This window comes from Panthera uncia (genome assembly GCF_023721935.1).
Source record: "Panthera uncia isolate 11264 chromosome D3 unlocalized genomic scaffold, Puncia_PCG_1.0 HiC_scaffold_8, whole genome shotgun sequence".
In the NCBI taxonomy this organism is placed as follows: domain Eukaryota; kingdom Metazoa; phylum Chordata; class Mammalia; order Carnivora; family Felidae; genus Panthera; species Panthera uncia.
Window position 1 is genome coordinate 76,002,597 of NW_026057586.1, and position 15,564 is coordinate 76,018,160.

Sequence of the window (15,564 nt, forward strand, 5' to 3'; positions counted from 1 at the left end):
TGGTCTGGAACTGAATTTGGAGACTTGAGGATGAAGCTGGGTCCCCATCCCAGTGGATATTAATAGCTCTGGGCCTGCAGCGGAGAGGACAAAACGGGCTTTGGAGCAAGACTGGCCTGGGTTTGAGTCTCAGCCTCTCGATCACCCGAGTCACCTTTTGTTGTCTGAGCCTCCTCATTTTTCTTACCTGTGAAACGGAGGTGGTAACACTTCCCTCTCAGGCTTGCCGTATGACCTCAAGATAATGTTTGCAAATTGCCTGGCACACTGTGAACCCTCAGTACCTGGCAGGATAGCAAGATGGACTAACAGGTAGGATAGTATAGGCCGGGGAGCTGAGATACCTTGGGCATCACACTCCAAATGAAAGAGAGAAAGACCACCGTGAAGGAATCTTTGAGGTAGCTGTAGGAGAATGGGTCCCTCGATCCTTATCCACTTTGAGAATGTAAAAGCAGAGAGTGGAAAGGGAGAGAGGGATTTCTGGAAGGGACTTCTTCAACAACACATGCTGGGATGCTTTGAATCCTGACCCCAAAGGGAGGAGGATGCGTCATCTTTCACTTCAAACCCAAATGAGCAATTGGTGGGAATGCTCAGGAGCTTAGAGTGTAGATTCCCTGCAGCTGGGGGACTGGCGGGCTGGTCCCTGGCCCTTTCCTGGAAAATCCCAAGGACAGAGGCAGGCTAGGGAGTGCTCCTGGGACTGGGGCTGGGTTAGCAAGTGGTGCTTGTTTTTGATGGTGTGTCAAGTGTGCGTGAAACCTGAGCACCAGATGGGACACCCCAGGCAGGAATATCACCCTGGGGTTCTGCTGACAATAATTCCCACCAGAAGCCCAGGAGACTCCGGGGTCAGGAGTCCAGGTGGAGCAGACTACTGGTAAACTGGAATCTGAAGGGAGTGCCTCCAATAGACCATGGGTGGAGAGCTGGAATCATTTAGAAGGCTGCAGTAAAGAACTTCCAAAGAGCCAGCAGAAGTGCCTACAGGAGAAAAGAACCAGCTTTAGACACCTGCTAGGTCCTAGAAAGAATCCCTGTGAGATCTTTCCCATGCTCCCTACTTTTCCTCCCAGCCAACACAGAATGCTAAGGGGAGAGGGGCACCTCTGTGGGTAAAGGAAGGGGCATGCTTCACACTGTCCTCCCTGGGGGCAGGTGGCCTGCAGGAAGCCGTCCTAAGCCATCCTTAACAGGCAGGAGAGGAAGCACACTCTTCTCCTTGAAGGAAGGTTGAAGTGTTGCTTAATACATTAATACCTAGAATCCATGCCTTTAATTTCTGAATCATGACTGTGTCTTGTGGCTTGGAGAGACCACGATGCTGGCTACCTCCCAAGGGCAAGCGGAAAAGGCATTGGAAACATCGTCTTTATGCCGGGGCTGGAGAAAAGCTTCCCCTGCTGAAAATCGTTGGGCAGGGGTGGGGAGGTGCAAAAATAACTTCGTGTTTTGATTAGATCCCAAGCTTCATTCAATGGACAGGTTGCTCTCGTAATGCTGGCGTTACAAAAGATGGGGCGGAGGCTTTGTGAGGGTTTTGGCAGTGGGATGGGGAGACGGGAGAGCTCAGTACAGTGCATGTTAGTTGCTGACTTCAAGCACTTCTAGGGTGACTGGAGTATCCTTGAAACACCCCCTGGACTTTGACCTTGCCCGATGAGGACAAACTAGAAGTGAGAAGCCTGTGAGATGCAGTCAGTATTTTTTCTACTTCCCCAAAGCCCCTCCACGTAGGTGGTTTTCCTTCTTCAATGCTCTTCTTTTGAGAATGGGGACGTATTTTTCCTCAACCCATCCACCCTCAGAAAAAGTCAGGCTTATTTTACAAAGTAATACATAATGGTTAAGAATAGGGGCTTTGCAGTCTGACCCGACTTGGGTTCCAATAGCTGATGGACCACTAGCCGTGGGACTCTGGCCAAGTTACTTAACTTCTCTTAGCCTCAGTTTGCTCACCTGCACAATGGGGTAAGTAGTGCCCACCTCTTAGCATTGTTGAGTGGATGGGATTGGATAATTCACATAAGAACTTGGCATGGAGCATGACACATAGGAAGTACTCAACCAGTAATGTCATTGGTTATTGGTTATTATTTCTATTATTATCATCACAACTATATAATGTGCCATTTGTTTAATTTTAAAACATCACTGTCATTTTTAACCCCATGGAGGATACAAAAACATACTTCAATTTTGCTATCCCCAAGACAACCTTGAAAAAAAATGATTCATGAGGAGGTAGATTTCTTTCTCAATATGACATCATCAAACACACGCACACGCACACACACACACACACACACACACACACACTGACGTTGCCATTACACACAACAGGATATGGGGGCAGTTGGGATGTACAGAAGGCACCAAAAGGTTGAATGGTATTAATCATAAATCAACCTCAGCTATTATTCTGGACCCAGTTTTTATGGACATATCTTGAATCTTCACAAGATTTGATCACATTTAAGAAAAGGTAGCATCAGAGAAGTGAAGCAGATAGCCTAAGGTCACAGAGCAGGCGAGCAGCAGCAGGCTTTAAGTCCTGGATAATTCATGGCCCAGGTGCTAAGTCAGTCATGCTAAGATATGAGTTTGTCTGGGGAAGTCAAGAATTGCCCTTTATTGAGACAATTTAAATCTCAAGCCCTGGCACTGCAGAAAAGGGGGACAAGGAGGGTGATTTGTTGGTTTGAGGCATGGAGGGAAAAGGTGAAGAGGGCTAGTTAAGGCTAAAGAATCATCCAAGCTGCCTACTGTACTTTCCATGGACCCTGCAGAGAATGCTCCCCATGCCCGCCATTTTTCCATTCCATTTCCATCCCTAGGCAGATGTCACATTCATAGCTCAAATTCCTTGGTACCTGTCAACAAGTTTTGCTTCCTGAGTTTTGAAAGGCCTCTTGTAAAAGGTCTAAAAATATCGAAGAAGCAGTTTGATTAGTAGAAGATGGGATCAGCTAATAAGCAATAACAACACAGGCAACAGTCAGGCGCTAATTGCCTTGTGGGCATTTTCTTCAAGGGCCCTCAGAAATGCAGCATTTTAGTCATGTTACTCTTTTGGCTGCCTTTTCCTGAATGCATAAAGACGATCATCGTGAGAGTCATCGTTTTTGGAAATGTCAGTATTTAAATGTTTTAATCCTTGATATTTGGGAGCCAATGGCTTTGATCCCCAAGTGGAAATATGAAAAGATAGCATTTAATGAGCACTTACTAAAAAAGGGGCTTACAACATAGCCGGGGGCTTTTCTGAGCATTACCCCATTGAGGCTCCCAACAACCCTACAAAACAGGAACTGTTGTTATTTCCACACGTGAGAAAAGGAAACTGAGCCACCAGAGTGTAACTTGTCCAAGGTCACACACATAGCAAGTACTAGAATGGTATCCGAATTTGTGAGGCGCACACACACATGCTAGGGACTAAAACATTTGTGGCCCTTGTCCAAATGGATTTACAGTTACCTGAGGGAATCCAGGTACTCAGTACCTGGAATTATCCTTGATCTTGACACTAAAGAATACTGAACTTCCATCCATTGTCAGGCATTGCAGTAGTCTCTGGGGATGGAATTGTGAGCAAGGCATGGTCCTTTCCCTCACAAAGCTCCAAGTCTCGTGGTGGGGTTGAACAAATAAACAGGCAATTATGATGCAGAGTATTTTTTTTTTTTTTGTAGAAAATAAAAAATTCAGTGGGTCAGAGCTTGGATTCAGACTGAATCCATTTAACTAGATATTTGCCCAAATTATTCAACCCAATTAAGCTGTTTACGATTATCAACATCTCAGCCACCTACAACCCAGAACCTCATTCCTCATTAGCTGGGCCTGTTGTCCATTCTAGCAGGTCTTGGAAGTGTATTGACCCAGGATCAAAATATGCCTTTCTTAGAAATGTGGCTTTAATTAGAAATGGCTTGTAAATCTTCATCGAAATAAACATTATTTAGAAAGAAGAGCCTCAGCCACATACAGGGATCTCCCCCCCCCCCCCCCCCCCCCCCCACTCCATCCTTTGCTGTGTTTCTCTTCCAGAAAAGCTCACTAGCATATTTTAGCAAGAGCTCAAGAAAATGCAAATGTCCTTGTCTGTGGTCACGGGCACAGTCACATTCTTGTTTGCATTGCCTACAGCTAAAATTGTCACTTTCCTTTTTTTCTGTCAGATACTTCTGAATATACTCTTCATAAAAAAGAACCAACAGATGCCCCTTTTGGAGAGATATTTGTTTACTTACTGCTCATTGTTACTGCAGTCAACAGGCTTATCTTAAGGGCACAGGGTCTCTCCAGTTCATCAGTCCTGAATTCAAATCCTAATGACACCAACTACTTTTCTGGGTGTCTTGGAGCAAATTACAAAACCTTTCCACACCTCAGTTTCCTTCTCTTTACAAATAAGGGTAATGATGGCATCTGCCCATGATATGAGGGATTATTTTAATAACTTATGCTAAGAACCTGATGCACTTCAAATGCTCAGTAAGTGGGAGCCATTATTTGCTCCCTAGCGTCCCATGGAAGGAGGGAGACCTAAAACTGGGAGGTTAGATTTCCTGGTTCTGTAGATGAATGTGAAGAAACCAGAGAGGTTAAGTGATTTGACCAGGTAGTGGGAAGAGCTGGGATTGGAAGCCAGCCATGCCCGTCCCACCACTGTCCAGAGCTCTGGAAACATCTTGTCATGGAAAACCAGGGGGGAAAGGGTAGGGGACATTTTAGAAGGAGGAAGAAGATAAAGGAGATGGTACATTCAAAAACCAGTTTGGCTTCTGAGTAGGGGCCACATAATGAGAGCTGAGGAAGGGAAAGTTGGCAGGGACCTGATCCTGCAGAAGCTTTTAAACGCCATTATAGATATTAATCTTCATTTTAAGCGCATTGGAGGGCCACTTGATTGTTCTATCGAGTGGGGTGGCAATATCATACTTGCATTGAAAGAGAATGGGTTGGAAGAAGGTCAAGTTGAAGGTAATAAGGGAAGAACACCTGCCCTGAGGCAGCTGGTTGGACATAAGGGATGATGAGGAGGGAGGGGTCAAAGAGGAGGCTTGGGTTTCTGCCTGAACAACTGGTACACAATGGCATCACTTATTTAAATGGGGAATGTTGCATCATCAGAGAAGCATTCAGCTGGGGAAAGATGTTCAGGACTGCAGTAGTCTTCCACTGCCATGGCTCTCTACCAGGGATAATCTTGCCCCTTAGGGGACATTCGGCAAGACCTGGGCACATGTTTGGTTGTCACAACTTGGGGAAGGGGTTGCTACTGACATGGAAGGGACAGAGGCCAGGGATGCTACTCAACATTCTCCAATGCACAGGACAGCTCATCGGCCCCAAATGTCAACAGTGCCAAGATGGAGAAACCCTGCTCTGCTGAAGTTCAAAGCCTTGAAAGAAACAACACATTGGACCTTTCTGGTTATTGAAAGCTTTAGTGAAAATTCATGGAGCAAAATCTTCTCTAATTTGACAACTGCCCTGGGATAGAAACTTGGGTAACTTTATGTATGAAGAGGGAGAGTATGCAACGGTTTGCCTACTGGAGCTCTGAGGGAGAGCATTTCATCATACAGGGTTCCAGAAAGAACATGCTCCTTGGGGAAGCATAGTAGTACTCTGTCTTGCTTCCACCCTTATTAGAAAATAAATTCTAGGGGCGCCTGGATGGCTCCATCGGTTAAGTGTCCAACTCTTGGTTTTGGCTCGGGTCATGATCTCAAGTTTTGTGAGTTCAAGCCCTGCATCAGGCTCTGCAGTGGCAGCACAGAGCCTGCTTGGGATTCTCTCTCTCCCTCTCTATCTCTGCCCCTCCCCCATTTGTGCTGTCTCTCTCTCAAAATTAATAAACTTAAAAAAAATTTTTTAAACAAATTAAAAAGAAGAAAAATTCTAGCTTTGGTTTAGTGTCTCGTATTACTCAACCTCTTTCCAGCCAATGTTGAGGATTCAGACCAGATAGCTTCTCTGTGCATTTCTTCCCATGATAGAATTTGTTTCTATCTCCAAGCTCCTATATACTTTTTGCTTTTCTTTTTGGTACTTCTTTTTTTTTTAATTTTTAAAACAATTTTTTTTAATGTTTATTTTTGAGAGAAAGAGAGAGAGAGAGAGTGCGAGCTGGGGAGGGGCAGAGAGAAAGGGAAACAGAATCTGCAGCAGGCTCCAGGCTCCAAGCTGTCAGCACAGAGCCTGACATGGGGTTCAGACCCACAAACCATGATATCATGACCTGAGCCGAAGTTGGATGCTTAACCAACTGAGCCACCCAGGTACCCCTCTTTTTGGTACTTTTTATTTGCTGTCTTGATTCATGGATGTTTATGAATTGGTTCTCCAGTGGAATTGTGAGTTCCTTGAGAGAAGTCCCCAGGTCTGACCCCCTAAGCATCTGTCATGGTAGGTGTCAAATATACACCCCGGAAGGTGACCCTGCCCATGTAACCAGGCTACTGTGGGACATTATTCTGTCTTTTCTACCACTGAGCTACCATGAACCTCTTCAAGCCGCTGACAATGCTGAACCCACCCCAGAAACCATCCCAGCAGTATAATCTTCTCACTTTGTGATACCCAGAAACCCCGAGGCACTTCTGGACATGCAAGCCGATTGCCAGACGTGACTAATTCTCAAGTTATTAAATAAAACTAGCGATTGCATAAATTCCAATTTAGGCAGAAATACATTCGATCGAAATTGAGCCCTGCAAGAAATTTTCTGAGCAGAGTTTGAAAACAGGAATTTAGAAGGGAAAAATGCCACCATCTCAGGATAGAAGGTATCCCATTACCAACCATTATGATTTTGAATGTAGCTGTCAGAAAGATCTCCGAGAAAAATATGTTGGTTTATTCAGTCCAAGAAAGGTTTAATTGGCTTCTGTCAGATTTCATGTAAGTGCTTACTTACCACCCAACCCTGCATGGATTCTGCAGCAGCTTCTGAATTTAACAGCTCACAGCTGAGTATTTGGAGGCTGCAGTGGGGGTGGGGGGGGATGTTGATAGGGGGTTGAGGACAGGGCTCCTTCCACAGATGTGTAAAGACTTGTCTAACTGGAGTTTCCTCAAGCTCCCCTCCCTCAAACAGCGAACCAGATGGGAGTCATAGTGACAACAATGGCACAGGTTCTGCTGTCCCAACTCTCTCTCTTCCTGTTATTCTTGTAAGTATATGTTTTTTCAGAGTTTCCAGAAGGTGTCCCATATGATTGCCTCTTTTCACTTCTGTATCCCCAACACCTAGCATCATGGTTGGCATATACAAATACTCCTTGAAGGAACGAATTCTTCCGTTGAGGGCCTCTACCCTTCCCCTGCCCCCAGAGCCTCACAGTCACTGGGTTGCTTGGGTCCACCAGTATCTGAGTTTTTGGGAAATCATTTGTGATTCACACCCACTACTGATTACTCCAACCGATAACTATTTCCCATTCTTTCATCTCTCCTTTGCCCCTGCTTTCCATGCTGCTAGATACACACTTTCCCAGCCATTCTTTTTTAATTTTTAAATGTTTATTCATTTAAAAAAATTTTTTTAATGTTTATTTGCCTTTGAGAGAGACAGAGTGAGAGTAGGGGAGGGGCAGAGAGAGAAGGAGACACAGAATCCGAAGCGGGCTCCAAGCTCCGAGGGGGGGGCTCGAGCCCTGAGATCATGACCTGAGCTGAAGTCAGATGCTTAACCAACTGAGCCACCTAGGTGCCCCTCCCAGCCATTCTTGCAGTTAGAAAAGGCAGGCAACACTGTTCTGGCAAATGGAGCATAAGAGGAAAATAGGAAAGTTCTTGGAAAGTCTTCATTTGCCTCATAAAAGGGACAAAGGTAGTAACGCACAATCTCCACTTTTACCTCTTTCTGCTGGGGTAGGAATGGGACACCTGGAGCTGGGGCAGCCATTCTATGACCATGAGGGGAAAAGACCTGCCAGTTCCTACATTAATTAACAAGCTTCTGAACCAATACCAGTAGGCATTCACCTCCAGATTTCTTACATGAGAAAAATAAATTCATATTTGTTTATGTCACTGCTTTTCAGTTTTTCTCTTACTTATAGCCCAAAATGATCCTAATTGATACAGAGTTTTCCTTTTTTTTTTTTTTTTTTTTTTTCTCACTTCTTTCTGGTTCTCCATGGGATTCAAACATGAGTAATGGGCTTGGGCTGAGAGTTAAATCCAAGAAATGCAAACTATAGAGACACCTCCTTTTCTACAACCAGGGTTTTTAACTGGGTCGTGCATTTCTGCCACCAGAACAAATTTTCTCCTGCAAGGCACCTCATCCTTCATGCAGATATACTCTCATGCCAGTTCTAAAAATTATCCCTAGACCCACTTCTTCCCTTCTACCCTTAAGCTGGCACTTAGCCTCACTAATGATGGCCCCCGTGTGTGACTTGTCAGCTTCCTCCAGACTTCATATCTGGGCTGACCGCGTCTTCAAAGTGGTGATGGTGGCACTTCCGTCCAGTAGGAGGACAGAGGGGGGCACTGGTAATAACTACTGCCATCCCTTACAGGGTTGGGGGAGGGCTAACTGTGTCCTGATATCGTGCTCAGTATTTCACATGCATTATTTTATTTAAACCTGCCAAAACATCGATGCAGTAGACCCTATTATAATTCAGCCCATTTCACAGAACCTCCTACTTGAGACTGTCAGAGAGGGGATTTGAGCGCATCTTTGTATGACCTCCAAGGCAGAGCTCCTACCTAGTCACTAAGCTAATATCACATCAACTAGACTCTTGGCTGTGTTTCTTCCGCCCTCCCCACCCCTTCCCCACACTGAGCAGTTGCCTCTTTGCAGCTGAGACAAAGAGCTTGCTTCATTTTGTCCAGCACAAAGAAAGTGCCTATCGCTCTTCCTGTGTCAGGAGGTAATGAACACGCACCTTCCCCACAATTTATCCTGTAGGGGAACTCACTGTCACATTGACCTGCAATTAGACACAGCAAGATTCACCAAGGCAGGCATTACCAGTCTGTAGCATCGGCATTGGGGCAGAAAGAAAAACAACACAACAAAGCAACTTGAATTCTGCAACTGTCTCCTGCATATAACAATGGAGCCAGAAGAATCCCTTGGAGAGAGAAAAGGACTGGTTGGTATTTCCCTGGCCTAAGCCATGAGTCGTATAAAAATGAAGGCGCAGCTGGTGGGATTCTTCAGAATTGAATCTCAAGTGGTCATGAGAGCTTTTATTCTATTTTGGTTTTGTTTTTTGTTTTTTGTTTTGTTTTCTGTTTTTTTTTTGTTTTTTTTTTCCATCGCAATCAGTGATTCAGGGCAGGGGGCGTGGTCTCTGTGATTAGAGGCCAGAGAAATCACCCAGCGCTGAGCCCACTTCCAACAAAAAGGGGTGATGAGTCGCCACTTACCTCTACAGGCCACAGTGCCCCCCGTCTGGACAAGGGGGAAAATCATTTCATGTTTGCAGCTGGAAACGTCTTCTGTGGAAAGTCCAGGTTTCTCTTGTTGGGGGATCTCTTTCTAAAACATGTTAGTTCTCCTTTTCTGATTCCAGGCAGCCCGCCCGGGTGTACCCTGGGCTGGACTCCTGAGACCTTCTCTGGGCATTTCTGTTCTCATCACAGGGGTGGGGGTGGGGGTTCAGAGGCGGAGGTAAGACGATAGGGAGTGGAGGGGCAGGCAGAGATGCTTGGGCCAAGCTTGGGCCAAGCAATACTCTCTATACCTGGGATTCTGCTTCATTTGCCCCCTTCTCCCTTCTCAGCAGAGAACCAGACCCTGGGGCTCTTCCAGCCTCAGTCTACCCAGGTGCAAAAGGGGGTTAATAACAACCCCTCTATCCTAGAGCCGATAGAGGATGAAACAAAAGCCATCATGGCTAACATTTCATGGTATTTACTCTGTGCCAGGCTCTGTTCTAAGAGCTTTGCCCACATGAGCTCATCTAATCCCCACAACACCCTATGACAGGGGAGCATTTTTAGCTGTTTCATCTATTCTGAGATGCACATTTTATTTTCACATTTTAGCAACTCTGAAACTGGGGCACATCTTATAATGGAAAGTAGGTTATAGTTTAATCAGTAGAGTTTTCTTTCTTAGTGGCACAAAACAAAATTACGACACCTCTTGAAATGGAAGGCGTCTTAGATTAGATAAAATGCGACATCCCCGTGAAACTGAGGCTCAGAAAACTGATTTGTTCAAGGCCACACAACCTGGTAAGTGGCAAAGTCGGGGTTTGAGCTCATGTTGTTTGCTGAAGAAACGTCTCTTTAACTCACTAAGCTATGATAGGAGTAGAGTGCCCAGGATGATTACTGGCTGTTTCAGGATCTGCCCAAATTAGGGATCCTTCTTTTCCCGCTGGGTGTTTAATCTCAGCGAGGTAGACACTTCAGGCACCAAGAGACAGAGCTTGTCTAAAGGATTCCACAACTTAATCATTTTTGCCAAAATGCCATTTCTGCATTTCCATTCTGCAACGTGGAGGGGTGTGTGCTAAGTGCCCTTCTTCTTTTAGCTCCCTTTCAGGGAAGAAAATGTGTGTCCATGGTAATCTGCACATGCCCTGCTCCCTCCCTTCCCATGGCTAATCCCATTAAACTTCTCTTCTGCTTCCTTGAAAAACAAAGGGACAAGGAACTCCCTAAAAGATTAGGGAGCCCCATGTAAGGGCGAGCTACAAGGTTTCCTCAACAAAAGCCATTCAAGCAGAGGATTTGCATATATTATTCATATTTTTAAACACTACAGGAAGACACTGGGCGAGGCAGGGTGTCACTCTAACATTAGTTATGACATAGCAACTTCCATTCTGTGAGAAGGAAAATACCTAGCTTCGGAGGGCTTCAGGACCCTTTTCGGGGGGGTAGGTCTCTGCATGTCATTACACTAGAGCATGGTAGACCCGTAGTCAGTGGTATTACGTATTACCATGCAGCCCAGTGTGGCCTCATCCTTCTCCTCTGAGAAACCAGATCCTTCCTCAATCACTCCTCATTAGACACTTAACCTGGCTGCCTGGCATTTGTTATGCTTTGTCTATATGTCACCCTCTGCCCCCCAAATAAACCCGAAAGTTATCTGAAGCCAGGGCCCACACTTAACCTTCATTTTGTATACCCTTGTGGTGTATGCTAACCTCTGTCACTACCTGATTAGCGTGGGGAGGCGGGGAGCGCTGGAACCCTGGAGAAAGATCCAAGTTCAAATCTGTTCCCTGCTGGCCAGTGTCCTTGGATAAGGGACCTATTTTCCCTGGGCTTCCACGTTGCCATCTATCTTGTGAGGAGGTAACAGTTCACCCTGATGTGTTGTAGATGGTTCTGAAAGATCTAGCTTAGGACCTGGCACATGGTAAATACTCAAGACGTGCCGACTATTACCATTGTTATTAACGTCACTGCAATTATTATTGGTTTGATTGGGTTTGGCACCATAAGTCAATCCCAATTTGTACATATTTTCTTTGTGGCTTGGCACATTCTAGTTAACCTCGCTTAGGGTAACCAATGCCTTACGGTAGCTCTAAAATGTTGCAATTTCTACAAGTATGATAATTCAGATGTGAGCCAGTGACACCCTAGAGTCTTCATTATTTCCTAGAAAGTGGGGCAGGGGCAGCGGGATTTCAATGAAGCTTTTGTGCCTAAAGTCTTAGTTTACCCAACAGTTCCCTGGAAACCTTCTTCCCTTTTCTTGACCTTCCTGGTTCCACCAACCCTCTTCCAAGAAAGACATGGTCATTCCAACCTCTGCACCTCCCTCTACTTTTCTCATCTCTCTGTCCCAAGATGGAAAACTCTACTGCATTTACTTGGATACATGGGTTCTCCCCTCTGCAAATCTGACACACACATGCGCGCGCACACACACACACACACACGTCCGAGTTAGCTGTCCTCTGCATTCTCACAACACCCAATGATGCTTTTCACTTTGCATTACAATTATCTGTTTCTTATCTCCCACTTCCCATCCCAAACATACACACTATAGATTATGAAATTTTTAAAGGCAAGTCCCATTTGTTACAAGAGCAGGTGGTTAGCACATAACAGGTTCAATAAATGTTTGCCAAATGAATGAAATAACAATATAACTAAGTTCTAAGGAGTGTTCACTGTGTGTCAAGAACTGTTCTAGGAGCTTCAGATAGATCATTTAATGCTCACCAGCGATCTCATGAGAAGGCATAACCATACCCACCTCTGACAGATGGTAACACTGAAGCAGAGATGTTCTGCAAGTTGCCCAAGGTCCACAGGGCTGCTAAGAGGCAGATCCAGGGCTCAAACCCAGGCTGTTTGGGTCCACTGCCCACACCCCCTCTACTTCTGAAAAGTCCACCTCACTCATTCTCCTCACCCCCTCTCCCAGCCCCTGCTAAGGAAGTTCAGTCCCCGAGAGGACTGCTCTGGATGGAACTTCTGTGTAGCCTTTTGAGATGAAAGGAGATAGATGAGAACTGCATCTTGCAGAGCGAGCTCACTGAGAGAGCAGAACAATGGGGGGTGCATACAGATGTGGTAATTCTTGGAAGGAGCACTTTGGGCCACCACATAACCATGGGTGAGTTTTAAGCTCTCCTTTGTGCACTGACTTCTCCCCAGGCCCTCCTTCCTGGGGCAGGGTTCTGAGCCATAAGATACCCCATGGTGGGCCGGGGTTGCCTGTGACCCCCTCTCCCACTGTTCACCTATCTCAGTCAATCAGTGGTGATATACAGGTTTGCAGATACAATAACAAAGACACAGTTACCAAAGACAGAACTGGCCTACCCAGTTATGATCCTTTGAAAACAGAAACACTTGACTGTGGCCATTACATACGTATTCATGATTTTTTTTTTCAAGTCAACAGCAGTATTTCATGTCACATAAACACATTATCAAGTGTTTGGATCATGTTAACCAATTTCCACATCTCCTTAGTCTTAACACTGTTTCTGCCTAGTTGAAATTCCTGTTGTCACTTTGCAGACACGAGGAAATAAAGGCTCAGGGATGCTAAGCAACTTATCTTATGTCAACAGTTTGCGAGTAGCAAAGTCAAGCTTCAAAACCGAAAGTTTGACTTCGCATTCTTTCCATAAGAGAGAGGATGTGCACGTACCCCGAGCCCAGTGGATCTCTGAAAATAATTTCTGCAATGGCAAACCTACAATTCATCTTAATTTTTTTCTGATGTTCTACAGTGTCACTGCTGATTTATTCTATCATTTTGGAATTACTGGCTAATAGGATGGCCCAGCTCAGTGTTCTGGCTGGCGTTTTCATTCTTTACGAGAAACCAACCATTGATAGCAACAGGGATGTGTCTCGACAATTTAATTACACCATGACTCCTCTCTTCCCCTGTCTCTTGTTGGCCTGAAGGCTAATTCCTATATCACTTGGTCTTGAAAACATGATTGGTTTTGGCAGAGAGGGGAGACCTACCTGTGTTAGATGTTCTGAGGCATAAAAGGGCCAGAGGGCCCCTGCGTTGGGGACGCTTTGCACCTTCTTGGTGGCTGGTATTTTGGTCATCTTGGAAATCCCTCAGGTGTGGCCTGTGCCCCCCAAAGAGAGGTTCCCCCCCCGAATCTTCTACTTCAGCAGCCACTGGTGTGAGAGGTTCCAGCAATTTCTCCCTGATTTCCAGTGCCAATTACACAGACTCCAAAGAGGCTTCTGACCCAGGAATAAGGAGGCAGGTCATCTGGGTTTCCCATAAACAGGAAAAGGAGGTCCAGACTGGGTAGAATCAGGCAAGCTTGGAATTATTCACTTCTTAGAAAGTCACAAACTTTCATGAGTGTTCCCTCTCTTTGGAAGGGGATGTCTTTCTCTCTTATAAACGAAAATAAAATATAAAGTAAAAAAAATAAAACTCCACTGATAAAGTCTGAAGGGAGCCCACAGAGGGGCCCCCGGATCCCTATCTTAAGGCGGCCCCAGTGTGAGGCTCAGGTTCCCAACGCTAGGGAGAGAAAATCGGCTAACTGCAAGGCCGGGGCCAACTCGGTTGCCTGGCAACGAGACGCCGTGGAGGACTTCCTCATTGGTTGGGATTGGTGGGGGCGGGGTCGCGAACTCCGGAGTTGCAGGGAAGATGGCTGGGAGCTGGCGACTGGCCAGGGAGCCACATTCTCCCAACTCTGGTTTCTCCTCTTAGGTCTGAGGACCTTAACCCTTTCTCTCCGTCTAACTACAAGAGACTCCTTCCTTCTAAACTCTGCTCTGTCCTGCCAGTAACCCACTAGTGATTTCTTGTGCCTTGGGTTGGGTACCTCAGTGTGTGTCTTTAGCCCCACAGTTACTTTACCTTGAGAAGCATATTTCCCTCCTCTTTCCACCTGACACACTCCTACTCATACTTCAAAGCCCCCACATATATACATACATGCACACACACATGTATACATCTAAGGAGTGTTTGGAATGTGCTAGACATTGCTCTGTTTTACATATATTGGCTCATTGTCTGCAGCACATCTTTAAGGAAAATATTTTATTACCTTATTTAATGGACTAGGAAGCTGAGGCTCAGAGAACTTGAATGACATGCTTCAGGTCACACAAAGTGGCTGAGCTGGGATTCAAAAGCGCGACTTGTTTGAGTCTAAAACCCAAGCTCTTAACCACTTAGCTGCATGACCCAGGATACGATCCCTAAACTCTGCTGATCCTTGGCTTCCATATCTTTAAAATGGGAAGAATCACTTTTGTACAGATTGTCAAGGATTAAAACAGATAATGTATATAAAGGCTGAGCATGTGAGGAATCCTAGTCAAGTGGCAACTATTATGATTATTTCCTGACATCCCATCCCCAGAAAGAATTACTCATTTTTACATGTAGTGTTCATTTCACAGCTGATATTAATACTAATATTTATCGATAATTCGCCTGGTGCCAGGTGCTCTGCTAAGCACTTTCCATCCATTAATGTATTTAATTCTTCCAATAACCCCATGGGGTAGGTTCTCAGCTTGCAGAAGATTTATTGCACAAGTTCTGATTTGCATGCTTTATCCTTGGCATTATTTCACGTGAAATCAATCTAATTCATGTTTTATCTCTAAACCTTGAGCTTCTGCAGGTTATGATGTCACACGATAATGACCTCAGTTTCTCTCTTTTTTTTAAATTTTTTTAATGTTTATTTTTGAAGGAGAGAGAGAGTGTGTGTGAGTGGGGGAGGGGCAGAGAGAGAGGGAGACACAGATTCTGAGGCAGGCTCCAGGGTCTGAGCTGTCAGCACAGAGCCCGACGCAGGGCTCGAACTCACAAACTGAGAGATCATGACCTGAGCCGAGTCGGATGCTTAACCGACTGAGCCACCCAAGCGCCCCTACCTCAGCTTCTCTTTAGAAGGAGTCCTCTGCCAGATGACCCTCTATTCAATACACAGTGCCCCGCCCCACAGCTCTAGATGCTGATGCTTGGAAGTCATTATTTTCTGGCCACTGTAGGAAGACTGAGTCTGACCTTCCCTTTCACGGGAACTTTTGGTCTTCCTGCTTCCGTTGTGGGCAGCATTAAGCAATCCGAAAGTGCTTTCAGAAAGATGCAGA

At 45.4% G+C, this 15,564-nt stretch overlaps 1 protein-coding gene and 1 long non-coding RNA gene across 4 annotated transcripts in view; one reads left to right on the top strand and one right to left on the bottom strand.

Moving 5' to 3' along the window:
• CCDC60 (coiled-coil domain containing 60) overlaps positions 1 to 14,036 on the bottom strand; it is a 162,731-nt gene extending 148,695 nt beyond the window's left edge. Inside the window, exon 1 of one of the 3 annotated variants that reach the window (XM_049619265.1) lies at positions 13,444 to 14,036. In XM_049619265.1, coding sequence (XP_049475222.1) covers positions 13,444 to 13,533 — 90 coding nt within the window. In that variant the 5' untranslated portion in view covers positions 13,534 to 14,036. The remainder of the gene's footprint in view (positions 1 to 13,443) is intronic. The other 2 variants (XM_049619263.1, XM_049619264.1) reach the window with 2 other exon arrangements.
• Positions 1 to 15,564, top strand: part of LOC125914116 (uncharacterized) — a 98,644-nt gene that overhangs the window by 50,791 nt on the left and 32,289 nt on the right. The window lies entirely within an intron of this gene.